At 48.3% G+C, this 20877-nt stretch overlaps 1 protein-coding gene across 2 annotated transcripts in view; it reads right to left on the bottom strand.

Annotated features, from left to right (window-relative positions):
- CHST11 (carbohydrate sulfotransferase 11) overlaps positions 1-19693 on the bottom strand; it is a 277222-nt gene extending 257529 nt beyond the window's left edge. The window contains exon 1 of one of the 2 annotated variants that reach the window (XM_058308660.2): positions 19173-19693. In XM_058308660.2, coding sequence (XP_058164643.1) covers positions 19173-19290 — 118 coding nt within the window. In that variant the 5' untranslated portion in view covers positions 19291-19693. The remainder of the gene's footprint in view (positions 1-19172) is intronic. The other variant, XM_004446788.5, reaches the window with a different exon arrangement.
- Between the last annotated feature and the right edge of the window lie 1184 nt (positions 19694-20877).

Below are 20877 nucleotides of genomic sequence, written 5' to 3'. Positions count from 1 at the left end.
TACAGGCAAGCATATGCCTGATGATTTCATCTTGGTAAAAACATATATGCATAAAAAAACAGCCTAGAAGGTAAGAGAGCAAAAGGATAACAGAGATCCTCCCTGGGTGGCAGGATCAGGGATAACTCATTTCAGAAGTGGGTCTCTGTATCAGTTTCCTAGGGCTGCTATAACAAAGAACTACAAACTCAGTAGCTTAGTGTTAAGAGAAATTTATTCTCTCGGTTCTGGAGGCTGGAAGTCCAAAATCAAGGTGCCAGCAGAGCCGCGCTCTCTCTGAAGCTCTTTCTTGCCTCTTCTAGGTTCTGGTGGTTTCCAGTAACCCTTGGTGTCCCCTGGCTTGTAGGCGCATCACTCCAATCTCTGCCTCCCTCGCCACACGGTGTCTGTGTCTCTGCTTTCTCTTATAAGGTGACCAGGTAGCGGATTAAGGTCCCACCCTAGTCCACTATGACCTTACCTAACTAATTACATCGACAAAGACCCTATTTCCATATAAGGTCCCATTCTGAGGGTCCACATGGTCATGAATTGGGTGGGGACACTCTTCAACCCAGCATAGCCCTCTTCTAAAAGCAAAATAAAAAGCCTCTATAATGACCCCGAGTAAATTTTATAATCAGAAAATAAATAAAACCGTAGCATTGCTTTGCCCTGGGGCATTTGGGGGCAGTGGGGGGTTAAAATGGAGAAAGAGCCAGTGGTGTCCCAACCTTGCACCCTGAGAAATTTTTATGCCAAAAATGCAGGCTCCATTTAGACAGGGATCCTTGTCTCCTTTGTTCCCTGCTGTGTCCCTAGCACTTAGAAAGGTCCTGGCATACCCGGCAGGCATTCAGTAAATGCTTGTTGAATAAATGAATGAATGACCAGAATCCAGCTCAAATGTTCCTTCCTCTGTGAAGTTTCCTGACACCCCCCTAAACTTAATTACTCCTTTTATCCAAAAGCCCATCGCTGTTCTTACAAAGCATTACAGCTAGTATTTATGGGTCTGTCACCCCTTGCTAAAGTGCAAGTTACTTGAGTACAGGAATCAAGTCTGTTTAGATTTGTCTCTTTAGTCAGATAAATGTTTGATTACACATTAATTATTCACTTTAATTTGGATTTAACCCTAATGTCAATGTGTATCAATTTTGAGAACTATTAATAGAATAAGATCTGAGTGGGGAAGAGAACTTAGAAATAGTCTAAGCCATAAACCACAGAAACTGCTGTTTTTAGCTTTGGAAATTTCTTCTAACAAAGTTTTACTCAGAACCCCAAAATATAAAACAGCAACCCAAGGAGTCACTTCTCTCCCCGACCCTAAGTTATCTGCTGTGGATTCCTTGAGCTTCGAGGAGCAGTTTAAAAATTGCCAACGTCTGCATTTGTTACTAACACATGAGAGGGTGCTCCAGAAAGTAGAAGGCCAAGAACCCAAATTTCCTGACCCCTCCCCCACCCCATCCAATGTCCTTTCTACTTAACTGCCACCTCCTCTTCCTGCCAGGGCTAACAGCGTTTTATAAGGGACCAAACACTCAGGATGACAACAAAGGCTTACGTGCCAAGAACTGTGGTTTTTTTGCCTATTAAAATAAAGGAGGAATGTCACTGTGACTTTCCAGTGACAACACCCTTCGTGGCGTGCGAATCCCATTTGCAGGGAGGCACTTACTATCAGACCTGTATTTATTTTTTAAATCTCAATTTGCAGGCACAGGAAACACAGCATACAGCCTCAAAAGAATTCGCCTGAGTCCTGCAGGAAAAGGGCCTCAATACCTCTACCTCAATACCACCCCACAGCACCCCCCCCCCCCCCCCCCCCCGGCTGTGAATTAAACGGATTATCCTCAGAAGAGCAAGGCCGCTGTTCTAGCTATTTTTAAGCGCATAATTGTCTTTCCTATGATGGCTCACACTCGTTCAACAAAAGGTGTTTTATTACAAGTGTCTGTAAGATTGCCTGTTCGGTTACTGATTTCAAACCTGGGCTTCCATTTTTTGAACAGCAAAATTAAACATAAAGCCCTATGTAAAATGAAACCTCGCCTCTTAAAGGATTTTACTATCTAATTCTTCCTGTTGCAAAATCATCTCCATTCCCATATACGTGGGCTTCCATCACAAGTACAGCCTTAATTAGGCCTTCTAATCCCTAATCGCTGGCAGGTGTCCTAAACCAAGGAGTTCTGGCAGGCCAGGCCACGCGCCCCCTGAAGAAGTTGTTGCACATCTCTGACGAATTATGCGCTTTTTTTTTTTTTTCATTGAGCCTTTGGGAGAGGTTCTTCCTGAGGTTGTCTATTTGTTGTGTTGTTTTTAATGAGAAGAGGGATTTAAAAAAAAAGGGTGAGATCCGCAGGTGAGGAAAGCAGCTCAGGGATGTTTATCAGGGGGTGTCGCAACAAAGTCTCCCAGGAGGGGCTGGGAAAGCCAGAGAGGCCTTTTTCATGCCGAGAATGAGCTCAGCCACTCACCCACCCTCCCTCCCACAGCCAGGAGGGGGCTTTTGATATGAAGATCACACAGGGCAGCGTGGGGGAGGCGAGGAGACCCCGCAGGCAGGGCAGCCCCGGTCTCCTGCAGCCCAAACCCTGCTCCTCCCAGGGCTACCGCCCTTCCCCCCCACCCCCACCCCCACCCCCGGCCTCGTCTTCCAGGGACCCTTGAGGGTGGGCTCCGGGCACCACCAAGCAACTGAATGCCTGAAACTCCACCTCCGGGGCCTAAAGTGCCGGCAGGGCCAAGGTCAACAGCGGGGTTTTCATCCCGCCACAGAGTGCTTTCAAGCGATTTCTTTGCATTTCAGACATCCATGAACCATCTTCTTACCTCCCCTTACATGACAAAAATGGAAGCTATTTCACAATGGTCCCGACTCCCAGAGAGTGGGTTTAAGCCTTCTGCCCTCGCTGTTGGGGCGAGGTATGGGAGCCCTGTGTGCTGCTATGCCTGTTTGTTTTGTAAGTTCACAATTTTTACTGTACACTTAGGTACGTTGATAGATGAATGCCCTACTTCAATAAATTTTTAAATAAACCTCTGCCCTTCTGATGAAACTGAAGAGTTGAATTAAATAGAGCTCTACATTTCATCATCTATAAAACAAGAGCCCTTAGAGGTTCTTCTATACGGCTCCCTAGTCCCAAGAAAATAATTCACCCTGCAGAGCCCTCCGAGCCTCCCAGGTCTCTCCACCCTCAGCTCCCACCCGTGCCCAGAGCCCTGTGTTTCTTCCCTCCTGACTCCCCTGCCCTGGACAGGTGCCCTCACCTGGGAGGTCTTTCCTCCCCTTTTTCTACCTTCCCCTAGCAGTGGGAACACCACCTGTCCCTCAAGGTCTTCCTGAGCGTCCCCCAGTCTAACTCAACCACCCCTCCGCTCTCCTTCCCGAGCAATGTGTTTCTCTTCGTAACCCCAATCACGTTCCTCCCCATGAGACGGTTCATCAGTGGTGTTTCTGTCCAGCCCAGGAGAAGGAAAGTTTCTCCAGCCAGTCTCTGCACTAAAACTAAGAACGATTTTAAACTGAATTAATCAAGCCTCTGAAAACACAGTGAGTTTCCACTGCCTCCCCTGAGGAACGGAACGGATGGCAGTTGGTTCTACATTGCAGTGTTAGGATCCAGGTAGGAGAGTCAGGCTTCAGAGGCAAAGGATTACCCAGAAGGCACTGAAGTTAGCTTGGAGGTCTGGTATTATTTTAGACATGCATACACATAAACAGCTCCAGAATCAATATTCCTTCTTTATCACATTGAACATAGGCAGAAATTTCCCAGAGTCTTAGAGTCAATATGCTTCCCAGAGAGGATAGTTTAACCCAGGAAAGAAACATCCTCTGGCAGGGAAAAAAAATACCAACAACAACATCTGTCTGGCCCAGTATATAAAAAGTTCTCTAACACTTTAGAGCTGCGCTGTCCAATATGGTAGCCACAGGTGGCTCGAGCATTGGAAATGTGCCTGGTCGGAATTGAGACGTGCTGTACATGTAAAATTTACACACAGGATTTCTAAGACATGGTACCAAAAGTGTAAACTACATCAGTAATTTTTTATACTGATTACCAGTTGAAATGATATTTTAGATACCACTTTCACCCATTTCTTTCTACTTTTCAACATGGCGATAGAAAATGCAAAACTGACGTATGTAGCGCGTATTCTACGCCTGTCGGACAGTGCTGCTGGAGAGGCAGCGGTGGGTTTTGGCTTCGGACCCTCCCCCTGCGAGTGAGCAGTGGATCCCTTCCCTAGACTCACCGCTTACAGCAGTGATGTCAGCGCCACAGCGACCCCAACTTTGATAGCTGTTCGCTTTTTGGTTGTGCCCACGTCCATGCATGGTGTTCAGAAGGTGTATTGGCTCTCCTGAATGGTGGCTCACTATGAAAATCTGACTGAAAATCAGGTTGGCAGTGAAAGTGGCTGCGAACTCCACACCTGCCATCCCAATATGGGGGATTTTCTTCTTGATCACCAGTTTACCGTCTACGTGTGCATTCACTCAACAAATACTGAGTGCTGACTATGTACTAGGCCCTGTTCTAGATGCTGGGACAGTGGCGAGGAAGAACTGGCCTCTGCTCTTACAGAGCACACACCAGCACCTGTCAAAACAAGGGGAGTGCGCACACCCAGTACCAGGAGGCCAGCGAGGAAGGGCATCCGCCCCCGCCCTGAGGAAGGCTTCACACCAGGAATGAACTGGCCTTTGACCTCAGGGTACCCGAGAGCTGAAGGTGAGTGTCATCTGACACAGATGATAGCTCTGCCTTGAGAGGGAGAGAGTGGGGTAAGGAGAGTAGAGGCTTTCACCCAATGCCCCACTTAGAATCTACCACAGAACTTAAGGCCCTTAAAAGTCATTAGTTCTTGACCTAATTAGCTGAAACCAAGCACACAGGCAGGGTTTACTGGTGAGGTGAAGAGGACAGTCTTTGGTGTCAGTCAGACCCGGGCCGGATTCTCTTCCAGCTTTCCAATTCTATGGCCTTAAGCAAGCTCCTTGACCTCATTAAGCCTCAGTTTCCTCATGTGTACCCAGGATTAGTAGAGCCGCCACCTGGACATCAATTGTGACCATCCGAGAACAGCAGTTGGCACAATGTCTGATATAGAAGTATTCTCTACGCGACACTGATGTCGGTATTATTATTTACAGTAAGCCACCAGAAAAATATTACGAGGCTGTCCCGACCGCAGGAGCATTGGCATTTGGTCACTAAAACTGCCCTGCGCATTGCAGGAGGTTTAGAAGCATCGGTGGGCCTCTGGCAACAGATTCCAGTAGCAGCCCCCGAGCTCCAGGGTGTGACAACCAAATACTTCTCCCAATACTGCCAGGGGGTTGTCCCGCGGGAGCAACACCGCCCGGCTGAAGTCAGTGATCTAAATCGATGATTAGGTAGAGGAGAGAGTTGGGGAGGGGAATCACAAGCTTGAAAACATAGGCTTTTTCAGTTGTAAGGAAGTGTGAGCCATAAGAAACAAATAGACACTTAACTGAGTTATGTCAAGCCCAGGAGAGGCAGGCTTGACAGTGGGCAAGAAAAAGCAGATACCCTCTGCCTCAAGCTGACAAATACTGAACCCAACCCAAATCAGGATTACAAGTCTTTTACTAACTTTTACTTCCTGGTCTGGTGCAGCCTGGAGGAAACCAGCCTCTGCCCCTGCTGTGACCAGAGCAAGCTGCCACCACACTGGCAGTTACGGGATGGGGGGTAGCTGGCCCCCGTGAGAGAGCCCCCTAAAGTCCTGCTCAGCTCACAACAGGCCCCAATGAGGACAGAGGCCACTCATTCCTGCCCCGTGCAAAGAGCAAGCTCCTCCACCCAACCACTGCTCATTTAAGGGGTACAGTTAGACAACCGTTAGTGATTTTTCCAGAATGACTGCTTTTCATCCACCTTAGAGTCTGGCTTCAGAAATGAGCTTGGGGCAGCCTATTTGGCTCAAGTGAACAAGCACCTGCCTACCACATGGGAGGTCCCAGGTTCAGTTCCTGGTGCCTCCTAAAAGACAAGCTGACATTATGGGCACAGCAAGCTGACACAACAAGATGACGCAAAAAAGAGATGCAGGAGGAAAAACACAATGAGAGACACAGCAAAGCAAGGAGCGAAGGTGGCTCAAGCGATTAGTCACCTCTCTCCCACATCGGAAGTCCCTGGTTTGGTTCCAGGGCCTCCTAAAAAGAAAAAAAGAGAAATGCCCTTGAAGGGGGCCCTGAGTTGTGTTACTATTTTTCCAGTGTCATTTTTTCAAGCTAATGGGAACCGGAGGGGTAATATGTGCAAAACTGAGGGGAGAGCTTGGCCTCTGCAGTGAGCATGAAACCACAAAGCTGATTTTTCAAATATAAACTCTGCTTTCACAAAAAGCTACGCTGAGGCCAAGGTGAGTTTTGCCTGGGCAGGGAGGTGCACTGGTTAGCACAGCCACGGAGAGAGCTGGTGCACACAGAAAGAAGGCATTCACAGGCGTCTAGGGGTCAGACCCTCTGGGCGTACCTCACAACGGAGGGCACACGGAGGACATGGATAAACACTTGCTCAGGTTTCAAACGGAACGAAAGATAACAGCGTCCTTGTGACCACGAACACTAACGTCGCCGGCCAGGAGCCACGGTGCCCTTACTCTTTTTACATCCATTTTCGATGCGTTTTCACATCTAGCTGCTCATTTAATCCTCACCCCCACAAAAGAGAGGTAACATTACTACCTGCACTTGGCAAATGAGGAGACCGACTCTAAGAGCTGTGACTTCCCCTCGGTCACTCATTCCATCAATTATATATTTTTTAAATATTTTTTTAAATTTCTCTCCCCTTCTCCCACCACCCCCCCAGTTGTCTGATCTCTGTGTCCATTCGCTGTGTGTTCTTCTGTGACCACTTCTATCTTTATCAGCGGCACGGGAATCTGTGTTTCTTTTTGTTGCGTCATCTCGGTGCGTCAGCTCTCCGTGTGTGTGGTGCCATTCCTGGGCAGGCTGCACTTTCTTTCGCGCTGGGCGGCTCTCCTTACGGGGTGCACTCCTTGCGCGTGGGGCTCCCCTACACGGAGTACACCCCTGCGTGGCACGGCACCCCTTGCGCGCATTAGCACTGTGCATGGGCCAGCTCCACAGGGGTCAAGGGGCCTGGGGTTTGAACCATGGACCTCCTATATGGTAGGCGGACGCCCTAACCACTGGGCCAAGTCCGCTTCCCCATCCCATCAATTATTAAGCCCCTATGAGGTCCTGCACACTTGTCCAAGTCATGGGGCAGAGGCAAGAGACTACCATAGATCCGGGACCTGGTGCAGGCCAGGTACTGTGCCAGGTGCCACTAAAGCTGCTTCTCAAGAAGGGGCGTCGGCTTGTGGAGCTTCATGACTGCAATGAACAGAGATGTCCCATCTATGCAGGTTGTCTAGCATCTTTTACCCCACTCACTAAATTCCAAGAGTTCTCATCAATCCTTGGGACAAGCAAGAAAAACCCCCTCATCAACAAATGTCAGGGAAGGGGTGGTACCCCCAACTGAGAACTCCTACTAGAGGCTCAGAACAACAGATACGAAGTCAGACAGTCCAGAATTGTTGGTTTATTTCTAATTCCAACAATTCTACTCTGTGTGACCTTAGACAAGTGACATTCTTTATGCCTCAGTTTCCCCCTTTTGTAAAATGATGATAATAACAGTGTGGGCCTGATAAAATCCCTGTGAGGAATAATATACACTGAACACCTTGCCCAAGCGGGCCTTCAGTAAATAATGCCCCATAAATATCTTTACTGTTTCATCAGCCCATGCTCTGTATATCCTCACCCCCTTCAATCTTTAAAAGCCACCTTCTCAGGGAAGCCCTCTCTGACCATCATATTTAAAACTATAATACTGGGAAGTAGATGTGGCTCAGGTGATTGAGCTCCCACCTACTACATGGGAGATCCCAGGTTTGGTTCCAGTGCCTCTTAAAGAAGATGAGCAAGACAGCAAGCTGACATGACAGGCTGGAGCAGCAAACTGACACAATAAGATGATGCAACAAGAGACACAAGGAGGAAAACATAAAGATAGAAACAATGAAGAAGGGAGCAGAGGTGGCTCAAGGAATTAGGCTCCTCCCTCCACATGGGAGGTCCTAGGTTCTGTTCCCAATTGCCTCCTAAAAAAAAAAGAAGACAAAACAGACACAGCAAGTGCAAACAACAACGGGATGGGGAGAAATAAACAAAATAAACTGCAATATCCCCATCACCACCATTTTATATCCCCTTCCCTTGCTTTATTTTTTTCTCTACAGCATTTGTCACCATCAAACATATATTTTAAACACACATGTGTTTACTGATATCCCCAACTAGAATATAAACTCCAGGAGGAGACAGATTTGTGTCTGTTTTGTTCAGTGCTATATCCCCAGCACTTAGAGTTAGGCTTATCAGCTCTAGGGCTGATATATCTTATACATCTCAAGTGATGCTGAATGGATATAGTGGATCCAAAGCCTGAAAACTCCTGTTCACTACAGGGAGTGAACACACACAATGATATTAAAGGTAAAACATGTCAACTCTGAAGAAATGTAAAGTGTTACATTAAACGTTACCCTAGAGGGGCTTTGGTGTTTTCTGCTATTCTTTGACATTAACAGCTTCTAACAAAAACTCAGCCACTAGCCTAGTTCACTTGAGTTGCTTTTGTGTTTTTTTTTCCCCCAAGGCTTTTAAAATAGCACCCAAGTCAGATTGATAAAGCCCTAAGCACTTATATTCCCTAGTCTCTTTGTATCTATCCATATCTACTGAGTTAGAACTGAACTCCAGGTGATATGGGAAATATAGCCCTGCCCTACTTATCTAAAACCAAACTCTTTTTTTCTTTTCTTTTTAGGAAGAACTGGGGATTGAACGTGGGACCTCATACATGTGAAGCAGGCCCTCAACCACTGAGCTACACCCTCTCCCCCTAAAGCTAAACTCTTATTCCACCCCCACTTTAACAAAAGTCACCACTGACTGTGACAGGTCTGGGCATTCGAGACAAGTCTAGACCTGTGATTCCAAAGTATTTTGGATACTGTACCACATGGTCTGGGAAGAAAATGGCAGACTCATTCTTATTTAATCTAGTGGGGGGGGGGAAAACTAATGTTAAAAAATATCTCAGTGGCTGGAGGCCACCAAAACGATATGCCCAATAGGTCTTTTACTTCGGAACTTGAAAGTTGGTGGCTAGCATATATAGAATAGAAAGTGGTGCATCTTTTGAAATGTGCTTCAATTTGTAGATGCAAAACAAATGTGAAGAATGCAGAAGAATATCTGATGAAAATTAGTAGAGACGTAACATTTTTTAAAGCATCCTTGGGGTGGACTGAAGTCTAATGAGGATACTGATGTCCCTAAATAGCACAGGCATAGCTGTCCTTTGAGAGGCCAGTTGGCTGTGAAGTTCCTTCCTGAGGCCTCATGCCATGAGGTTAATTTTGAAAAACCGGCGATGAAAATCAACCAGAAAAAGCCCTTCATTTTACAGACATGAAAAGGAAACATTCACATGTGATCTGTTTCTATTAAGACATTGATTTTTAATTTTGTAAATGGATAATGAAACAACCTTACATGGATTAACATGTAGATAAAATTCAAACCTTTTCTGTTAACACTATCCTAGAGTCACAAGCTATTAACAATTTGCTAAAGGTGAGAACCTATTAATGCAATGCCACTTTAAAATTCTAGTTTGAATAAATTTGAGATGCGTATTTAAAAAAAAAAAAAAGATATGCCCGTATCCTAATCCTCACTACCTGGGAATGTGACCTTACTCAGAAAAAGGGTCTTTGCAGATGTAAATAAAATAAGGATCTCAGTATGATATCAACCTGGCTTACCTGGGTGGGCAATTGGCCTTTTAAGAGACACAAAGAAGAGAGAGTCAAGGAAGGAGGAGAGCCGTGTGCTGGAGGCAGTGCCCGTAGCTGGGCAGCCACAAGCCAAAGGCCGCCTGGAGCTTCCAGCTGCCGCCCTGCTCTCACCTGATTTCGGCTCTCTGGCTTCCAGAACATTTCTGTTGCTTTAAGTCACTTTATTAGAGCAGGCCTAGGAAAGGAAATCAAACAGGAACTGACACAACCCCCCTCATCTAATCTGTCACGTCAAGCTACACGACATTTATGAAACTCGAGGATCCTGAGGAGAGAGGAGACCCACAAAGGGAAGGGCCTCGAGTGACCACTTCCAGAAGCATATGTCAGTGGATCACTATTTGCAATGGAATCATAAGTAGATTCACAGATTACATTTTCTACCTTCAGCTAAACTAATCCTCCCAATAGAAGCAAGCTTAAGATCCCAGCCAAGAAACCGGATTGGAGATCGTTCTCACAAGGCACGCACTCCAGATCACAGCCTTTCTCTTTCTCCAAGTACAAGCTCTTCATTAGGTCTTTGTATGTCAGGGAACAAGGTGAAAAGAAGTTTAACAACATAGAAGCTCGCAAGGAATCAGCCAAATGAATAAGCCAGAAGACAACTGACATACCGATTTGTAGCTGCTGTGATTAAAGAGAATTCCTATCCCAGATATTTAGAAAATGGTGATATTAAGTATCAGTGATTGATAAACAAAACATATTGGGGATGGCTGAAGAGCACTGTGGATGATTTGCTCATCACCCATTCCATCCCCTTCTAGAATGCCCTTCTGTACTGCAGAGGCTAGGAATTCAAAAACTGAACTTCCTGGCCTTCCTTGAAGCTAGGATTCTGAGCGTGAACTTGGTTCCCCCAAACAGAAGCATTCACTCATATTTAGAAAGCAGACATGAGGCAGAGCCCATCTTCCTGCCTTTCTGGATGGTTCCATGCTGGCGAACATGGTGTCCGGACAGGAGGGTCTTTGCAACAGCATCCCAGGGGCCCCGCTCTGACTTCTAGAGGCAGAGAGGCGGCTGCAGTGGTGGCAGAGTGGGGTGTTATCAGGATTTCTGACCTCTGCTGCAGCTCAGCAATATCAGGTTGTTCTTGAACTCAAGAGTTTCGGGGACAACCTCTGAGGTAGTAGCACCCCTGCTGGGTCAGTTTTTTTGAGCAGCCATCCCAACATGTTGGTTTAAAAATTGTTACCTAGATATAGGACTACCACTGGCTGAGAGTCATTCCTAGAGGCCCATCCTAGAGTCCCACACCTCCAGAGCTCCCGACACTTTTATAAACACCAAATTCCCCGGGTTAACTCAGCACCGCTAACAAGGAGGTGAGGGTGCACAACCACCACGCTAAGGAACCGAGAGAGTCTGCAACAGCAAGCAGGAGAGTCCCATCGTCAGCCACGTGGGTCAAAGCCCCCTCTCAATTACAGGTGGAGTGGGCGTCACCATCCCAGAGTCCTCAGGATCGGGGATAAAATATGGACTAGAGCGGACTTACTGGTACTCTACTAGACTTATTGTGATTCTAGCAATGGAAGAAATTATATCATTGATGTGGAGACAGTGGCCACTGAAGTTGCTGAAGGCAGGGAGAGGAAGAAAGAGGTATAATATGGGGGCATTTTCACGACTTGGAGCTGTCCTGAATGACACTGCAGGGACAGATGCTGGACATTATATATCCTGCCACAACCTACTGAATGGACTGGGGGAGAGTGTAAACTACAAAGTAAACTATAATCAATGCTGTGCAGCAGTGTTTCAAAATGTGTTCCTCAATTGCAATGAATGTACTACACTAATGAAAGAAATTGTTGATGCAGGAAAAGTAGGGAGTGGGGCATATGGAAATCCCCTATATTTTTTAATTTAACATTTTCTGTGAACTACATATCTTTTTAAAATAAATTTAAAACATTTTTTTTTAAATTTCCTAGGTTAAATACTTATTTTGCTTAAAATACTTCGACTGCTTTCTATTTCCTGCCTTGAACCCAGACTGAATGAGAGCAGAGCAAGATCAAAGTGGTTTGAGAGACAATCCGAATATTAGAACCATATCAAAGGCACTTCCCTCTGGGTTCCATGCATATTGGAGACATGGGAGGGGTGGAAGTGGTGTTTTTAAGAATCATCACTCATTCTGTATTTTTTTAGGAGGTACCGGGGACTGAGCAATTCTTTATGTTTCCTAAGCACCTCTGGGCCAGGCTCAGAGGCTTTAAAGATGAACCTGGCAGAATCCATCTATGCGCCCCTAAAGCAAAAGGGGAAGATATACAGTAAACAAACAGCCACAAACCATTCCGACAAGGCTAGTGAAGAGAACAATAAGGCCCAGCGTTCAGGGGCCTTGAGAGAAACGAAAGTTCACGTGGGTGCTACTTTCTCCAGGAAATCTCCATTTCTGATTGAACTTCCCCAGTTTAAGCTCCAGGTTAAATAACTTATTCCCTCTCCCCCCTTTCCTATTCAGACTCTAACCGACTGCACTCATTAATCAAAGAGAAATACTAATGGCAAACCCTACACCTCTGAAAACAGGCGCAAATTTTACAGGTATAAGGGAAAAGAATTTAACAGCTCACACGTGTGGAAAAGCCTTTACCAAACAGGTAACCACGGCGCTTCCAGGTGCTGAGGAACTGGGTGCTCCCAGGCAATCCGCTGGCCTAGGATGCCTTTTCTTCATCACCTTAATGAAGTTCTGAAGTGTGCCATGGTTCACAAAACAGTATTTGCACGATTTACAAGGGTGGCCTCAGTTGGCATCATTTGTAAAAGATCTGATGTACCATTTCATGATACATAGGAACAAGCAAAGTACCAGTAAGAAAGAAAAAGCTGCCAATTAGGCGATGGCACAGCGCTGAGATGCCCTGAATCACAAGCCAGTCACATAAATAGTATAATGTGGAAAAAAGTGTATGTCTTGGAATCGATTAAAAATAATTTGTGGGGTTAGGAAGTGGGGGATCCCAGATTAGAACCTCGGTCTTCCACTCCCAAATCACCTATTTAATCTGTATACCTTTACTGAGTGTCCACTGTAAGTCAGATACTCTTTATAGGGGTTTTCATTCATGAATGCCAGAGAGTGTACCCTCTACATTTTGGTTAAAATTTTCCCTAAACAAGCTCAGTTAAAAAAATTTTTTTCCAAATATTTTTGCTGATTTATACATCACTGCTTTAAAAATTTGAAAATGGGGGCCATCTAGCTTGGGGGGCTGGGGGGGAAATGGGGTTTACATGGCAATCATTTTACCAAAGGGTGCTATTGGCTGCCTAAAGGGAAACAAAAAGCGCAGGTAAGAGGCTTTATTTCACCCAGGCTTCATCACTTCCACCCTACCTTGCAGTTCTCTCCAGGGCTGCCCATCTACAGCGCCTCCCCACCTCAGCTCCCGTGCTGCCCCCTCCCTCTGCTTCAGGCACTCTGACTTCCTTGCTGCTGTTTGAACACACCAGCTCATCGCCGCCTCAGGGACCTGCCTGAGAGAAGTCTTCCTCTACGGTCTCTCCGTTGGGTCTCTCCTCTCCAAAGGCATCGGCATCGGTCAATGAGGCCTTGCCTAAGTATCTCTGTATTAAATTGCAAACCCTGCCCCTAGCACCCCTCATCCACCTGCCCATCTTGATTTTCCTCTTAACACCACCTGACATACCCTGTACTCTACCTCTATGTTTGCTTAAAGTTGATCTCTGCTACTAGCACATCCATGAGGCCAGAAAAAGTTGTGTCGTTTCTCCAGCACCTAGAACAATATGGGGCACAAAGTAGGCACTGGGTGAACAGCAGGCCTGGAGGGAAAGGAATGGAAGGGGAAGGAAAAGGTGAGAAGGAAAGAGAGAGAGAGGGAAGGGAAGGAAGGGAAAGGAGAGGAGGGAAGGGGAGGGGAGGGGAGGAGGAATAAAGAAAGAAAGGTAGCAAGCATCTCTGCTCAAGGTTTTGATCAACCGCATCTGATGTAAGAAGCACCAAACAATAAGTTCTAGGACATTTTAATAAGCAGACCAGACTGTTCAGTGATCTCATAGGAAGAACATTCCCCCCTTCATTTGTTATAAAAATGGGGTCCCAAAAATTCAGAAGAAAAACTAAAAGGAGAAAATGGGAAAGCAAAATGACTTCTGAATTTCCTCACAATCTGAATTTACAAGGCCTGCTGGCACTTAACCTCCAGATTAAGAAGAGGTTGGACCATTTGATAGGTTTGAGAAGGGAAAGGGTGGCGCCTGCACTGGTAGGCCTTTTATTTCCTGTTTTCAAATGGCCAAGCTGATAAAGGTCTTCATAAGCAAAGCGATTTTTCAAGCAGATAAATTCAAAGAGCAGTGGCCTCTGCTGGGGGATGGATTCCTAAGCCCCGAGCCCCACAGAAACCTCCAACCACTCTTTCGATGGTGCATGATCACCCGTTTTATTTCACAAGGTAATGCAATGAAGACCCCTAAAGAGCAGCTATGGCTGTAGAAGGAAATGGCTTAAGTGCTTCCGCCTCATCTGAAGGCAGCTCTGGGAATGGCCCCATGGAGGCTCAACTATTCAAGCACCAAGGGGAGATGAGATGCCAGACTGAAATCCTGTGGTCACCTCTGGGTGTCGGAATGACAGGTGATAGGTTTTCTTCTGTAATTCTTAAGTTTTCTAAGATGATCATATATTATGTTTATAAATAAAGCATTCATTCACAATACATTTTATAGTCAATTCAACCAAATGAAACCATAAGGAGGTAGCCCAAGCAGTCTTTAAATAAAGGGTAGGACCTTCAGTACATTGGAGCAAGGCAAATAAATCCCAGGTGGCAGTGGAAGTAAACATATTGCAAAAGAAAAAAGAGAGAGGAAAAAGGCTTTCACTTCCCCAGACGTCTATTCTCTGAAGAACTTCCAAATAAAAATCAAAATATAATATTCTTGCATTAATGCCAAGCTATACTGTGTTGATAATGGAGGTGTATGGAAAAAGTGTGCCAAATGTATGCTATAGACCATGACTGGTGGTAATAGGCTGATGATATTATCTCATAATCTGTAACAAAGTTCCACCAGGGTGTGGAGTTGTATGGGAAGTTTACACATCTGTACGACTGTTTTGCAAGTTCACAGTATCTATTACAAAAATATATTTTTAAAAAATAATATGGATTGGGGGAAAAATACACCAAATGTAAGATAAGGAATATAGTTGGTAGTAATATTTTGACAATGCTCTTGCATAGTTTGTAACAAATGTTTCACATCAATGCAAAGAGTTGGTGGAGGGGTGATGTATGAGACCCCTGTGTGATGTGATGTAGGTTTATTTTGTAAGTTTGCAATCTTTACTATACACTTAGTTTATGTGTGTTCATGCATGAATAATATACTTCAATAAAAAAAAATCCTATGGAATAACACGAAAGGAAGGGTTCAAGGAGAGGATGTCTCAAGTGGCTGAGTGCCTGTTTCTCAAGTATAAGGTCTGAGGTTCAATCCCTGCATTTCCTAAAAACAAACAAACAACAACAACAAAAAACTATTCATTGGGGAGCAGATGTAGCTCAGTGGTTGAGTGCCTGCTTCCCATGTACCTCCTTAAAAGAAAGGGGGGGGCTCAGAGGAGCTGCCTTCACACACTCTGGCGCAAATGCAGCCTGGGGGCCTCTCAGCTCTGCTCCTGAGGACAGGGCTCCTTCGTGGCCAGGTGGGCCAGGTATTTTAAGACACAGGACACACCTCCACTGATAGATGCCAACATGCACAGAAACCACAGGCACGTGGCTGAATTCTCACTGACTTCCGGAGTAATTCCCACCCACAGAAGGTGCCTGCCTGGCAGAGGGGTTTCTTCAGGTCAGTGATTAAACAAGGCCAAGCGTACCTGACACCGCAGGGCCACCAGTCCAGGCTGTGGTAAATGCTCCTCTCTGGTGCACAAGTTTAAACCAGGTCCGTGTTTCAAGGGATCTCAGAGTCCAGGAAGGCCGGGCAGTTTCAAAAGGAGCCCGTCATTGACCAGGCATTACCTGGCAAGTCTTGAAGAGACCTCCCTGAAAGCCAGAGAAGCTGGTCTTTCAGAGTTTAGCACTTCATCCATTCATCCAGCACATCTTAACGGAGTACCTACTACGGGTCAGCACCATGCAAAGCATCGTCATATCAGAATGGGGCCTAAAACCTGGCCCCTGCCCCCAAAACATATTCTAAACAAAGAATATTAACTCAGAGTGTCAGACTTGTAAAGAAAACTGCCTTACTGACAAGGCCCACATCTGCTAAACCCCTGCCCACTAAAAATCCATTACTCAAGTTTATGAATTAGAAAAGTACAAGATGACAATGGACCCCAGATCAAAATGGGGGAGAGCCAGTCCCCTGCCAGCAGTATCCTTCTATTCTTTCTCTTCCTCCTCTCATCCTTCAGGTAGTCCCTGCCCACCACTGGGGCCTGGAATTCATTTCTTTTGCAATCCTATGTTTGCTGAAAGGCTCCAAATTTTTAGCAACATAATCTGTGCTGTGGTCCCTTCTGCCTCTTCCAAAGTGATCTGGAGTGGATGAAACTGCACAGCCATGTGAAAGGATCAGAGACCTGATCCTGTGCTTCAGAGAAGCAAAGATGGTGCAGCGTGCTTTAAAAAAAAATAACTCAAAGCAGGAGAAAAAAGATTTAGCATCAGCTGTCAACAGTGTACTTTAAAGAAATGGAAAAGGAAAATGTTTAATACAGATTTCAAAGCATAATTTCTACATCCCATGTAACCAGAGTGTTGACACTGGGGTATTTGTAAAACTAAACTTAATTCAAACTAAGAAAGGCCTTTCAATTGATAGGCATTCGACAGACTCTACTGAAAATAGCATTTGCTAAGGACTGGGACGAAAGTATCAGAAGAACATACTCAAAAAGATGTGAATAATGCCATTTCCTGGGAGGAAAACTAACTTGTAAATGCAGAGGATCAGAAAGGCAAGCAAAGGCTGAGGGCAGGGTCAAGGGCAGAGGATCCTGTCTTATCAGCACAATCATAGAAAATGCTTTTCCAACCAATCCCTGGCACCAAAAGGCTAGATACGGGCAACAAGCTAATGCCACTTGTGAGTGCATGCATAATATTTCAACTAGAGCAAGAAAACTCAGCAAGTACCAATTACAAACTGCAAGTCTCTGCCTCGCAACTTTTAACTAGAAAGTTATTTCCTAATTCTCCAAAGGGGGGAAAAAAAAAAGCACAGGAGCCATGAAAACCTTATTTCACTGGACAACTAACGGGTACAGAGAACCTGTGTGCATTTCTGTTGGTAGCTGATACACATCTGTGGTCCAGGCATTTCTGCAGAGAATTACCTGGCATATACAGTGCCAGCAAAACTTTAAAAAGCCTGGATACATGTCTGGGCTAGACCCAGTCATGGAGCCCTTTATTTAAACTGAGCTCCAGTGTACCCGCGCACCAGCCAGTCTGCTCTTGGCTCTCCAGGGAGAGTGTGGCCTGGAGTCCGGTGCCCCAGGAGCTTGGCACTTGGAGCTACCCCTCTGTCTGGTCCTGCCCACTGCAACCACCGCCAGGCAGAAAGAAGGCAAGGTCCGTTTTTAAATTCCCTCCCAAGTTTCACAACCACCAGTTTGGGTGAGGAGACAGACAGGCCTGCCTTTGCTGACATTATACTAAAAATACTCCGCTGCGAACAAAAGCCATCTTTTACAAGGCTGGCTCGGACGTCTGAGGTTACGGGTGGTAGTATCTGGCTATATCCTTGGCAGGGCGGCCGCCTTAACGACTGCTCCAGGCCCAGACCGGCCCCGCGCTGTCAAGGAATCTCACAGGCGGCGAGCCCCGCCGGGCTGATGGAAAGAACAGCTTTATTCCTCAGCCATCCACTCCGAGGAGGCTGCAGGAATTCGGGGCTGCGTCTGCTGAAAGTGTTAGCTACACACTGAAAGGAGAAGGCGGGAGAGAAAAAAAGGAAAACACCAACTCCATTTCCCGGGAAGGAAACGCGTTTCCAGCCCCCTGCTCCTTGCAATCAGCAAAGCAAACGATCGCCGTGACTACGCTGAGAAAGGCAATTTGCAGGCGTGAAAAAAAAAAAAATGGATTTCGGAGCCCATGTGGCCCGGCGAGGGGCGCCTGCGGGGGTGGGGGCTGGCTTGGCAGGCAGACCGCGGCCCCGGGAAGCCCCTGGGAGGGTGCTACCTGTGGGGCTCGCGAGCCGGGCTGCGACGTCCCAGCCGCCGCGCGCGCGGGAGCCCCTCTCGCCCCGGGTCCCAAACTTTCCTTGGCGCCCCCTGGAAGGCGCGAGGCTCGTCCCTCCCCCAGGCCAGATTTCAGATTGGGAACCTGCCCAAGACACCTAGGGCCGAGGGTAGGAGACTCATTCCCAGACGTCTCGGGGGACTCCGGGGACTCGAAACCCAGAAACCGGGGGTGCAAACCGACGGTCAAGCCAGGACCGGGCCAAAGTTTCCTCCGAAACTGCGGTGGCCAAGGCGTGATCCGGGAGCTGAGTCCCCCGATGCAGGGTCCCAAGACGGAGGGAACCGGGTGAGGAGACCCGCGGCCTCAGCCGCAAGGTCACTGCGGAATCCGACCCCCGGGGTCAAACAGCCGGAGGCGGGCCCCTCCCCAGCCTGATGCAGGGGCAGCGCCGGGCACCCAACCTCTCCCCACACCTGCTCAGAGCTGCGCCGAGCCCCGGACACGTGGGCGCCCAGCCCCAGGGTCCACAGCCCGGTGCAGGGATTCGCCACCTCGCCTGGGCGTGCACCAGTCGCCCCGGGTCCCCCAACCAGGAAGAAGCAGGGCGCCCCGGCACTGAGCAACCAGCTCCAGGCGCCTCTTCCATCCTCAGACCTCGGCAGAAGCCGGGAGAGGCTTTCGGTCTCCTCCAACCAACCCTTCCACCCCGTGCCTGGGAGCTTCCCATGATCTCTATCTTTTCCTGCTGCCTCACTGACAGACAGACATGGGAGACACAAAGAAGAAAAAAGAAAGAAAGAAAGAGGAAAAAAAAAAGCTACCGCTGCTCCAGGTCCCCTCCTCCGGCCCCGAGCCGGAAGAAAGAAGAGGAGGGAGCTCATCTTCCCTCCTCCTCCCCATCCTGACCCGGTGACCCGGACAGACCTGGGCAGCAGGGAGCCCGGAGGTGGCCGAGGGGGAAGAGGTGAGGGTGGAAAAGGCAGAAACCAGGCGTAGCGAGCGAGAGCGCGCGCGAGAAGGAAATATCCAACAAAACCAAGCTAACGCGCCCCCTACCTGGGTGCAACATACTTTGGAAATAGAAGATAACCAGGATAAAGGATCCCAAGCAAGTGGCCAGCACCATCCGGCAAATTCTGTTCATCCTCATCACTTCCAGCAGCGCCGGCTTCATGGCTTTGTCCTGGCCGCGGGGATCGGGGTGTCCGGGAGAGACGCGCCCGGCGCGCAGGAGCGGGGACCCCGCCGCGCGGACCCGAGCCGGGGCGGCGCAGGGCAGGGCTGGGCAGGGGCTGGCGGGGAGGCTCGGGCTGGCTTCGCCGCCGCGCGCAGAGCCCCCGGCCCCGGGCGGGGGTGCGGAAGGCACCGGAGTTGTCCTGGAAGTGCCGAGATGCGGGGCCCCGCGGGCGGCGCGCTCCGGCGCCCTCCCCTCGCCCCTCGGTGCCGCTCCGCCGCCTCCTCGGCTCCCGCCGGCGGCCGCCGCTGCCTCCTCGCGGTCCCGGCGGCCGGGGTGCGAGCGGGGACGGTGCTGCCGCTGCGCCGGCCGCTGTGACTGCAGGACCGGCCCCCTCCCTCCGCTCCCCAGGCTACTTCATTGCGCTCCCGGGATCTATATATTCCGGGGCTGGCTCTGACTAAACGCAACTCGCAGCCCCCGGCGAGGTGAGGGCGCCTGCGGAGAGCCGGGAGGAGGGAGGGACCCGCGCCGGGGCGGAGCGTCGCGCTCCCCCCGCCCCTACCCGGGATTTGGTCGCGTCCAGCTGTTTCCCGGGGAGTGCGGAGTGCGCGCCGCGCTCCCGCAGGGTCCCAAAAGCCCTCAGTCCCCGGCCGGCCTCGGCCGCCGTCTGGAGGTTGTGTCAGCGTTTCCATGACAAAACCCGCAGGAAAATAACACGAAGCAAATCGCCTCGGCGCTGCCACCCACCCTGCCCACGTTTGGAGAGGGAGGTGGCGGGGAGTGCGTTGGGCATCCCCGAGGCAGGGACAGTCATTCGGGTGCCACGCGTCTATTTAAAATCCCTGGGCGGGGGAGCTGGGAGGTGGCCCCCACCCCAACACCCTCATCCCACCCTCAGAAGCGAGTGCCGTTTTCCCGAGGCTCAGAGCTAAGCGGTTTCGTTTTTCTTTTAAAACACAGCTTATTTTGTCGTATGGAAAAGGGGTTGAAAAGGACTGACAAAGTCAAGGTTAGGAAAACTGCGTGGCCCGCAGGGGTCAAGGGACAGATGAGCTTGCCTGAGGACTTCTGAAAACAGGATCTCAGGCACCTTACCTTCCCCTCAACAAAGAGAAAGGGGCTTGTGGATCTCAAAATTCTGGCTCCCCAAAGGGTAGCGCTTCCTCCAAAATCTCCAAAGTGCACAGGAGTTTTAGAGGGTGGATGTCAGAGCATGATGCCCCCAAGAAATCACCCCCATCCAAGTCCAGCAAAGGCCTTGGCATTGGCAGGTAAATGGAAAGATGGTTTTGCTTTCTTGTATCCTGTAAAGTGATTTAAAATTTCCAATTTCGTGCAGGTAGGTTGGTGTTCTAGTTTGCTAGGCTGCCCGAAGCAATATACCAGAAATGGGCTGGCATTTACTGTGGGCATTTCTTAGCTTACAAGCTTACAGTTCTGAGGTTGTGGAAATGTCCAAATCAAGGCTCTCCTCATCAAGAGGACACCTTCTTCCTGAAGACGGGCTGCCAGCCATCCTGGACTCCACAGTTGGCTGGCAAGGCACATGGCAGTGTCTGCCTTTCTCTTTCTGGTTTCACTGCT

Source organism: Dasypus novemcinctus, chromosome 12 (genome assembly GCF_030445035.2).
Source record: "Dasypus novemcinctus isolate mDasNov1 chromosome 12, mDasNov1.1.hap2, whole genome shotgun sequence".
NCBI classification, from domain to species: Eukaryota; Metazoa; Chordata; class Mammalia; order Cingulata; family Dasypodidae; genus Dasypus; species Dasypus novemcinctus.
This window is presented reverse-complemented; position numbering and strand designations above follow the sequence as displayed.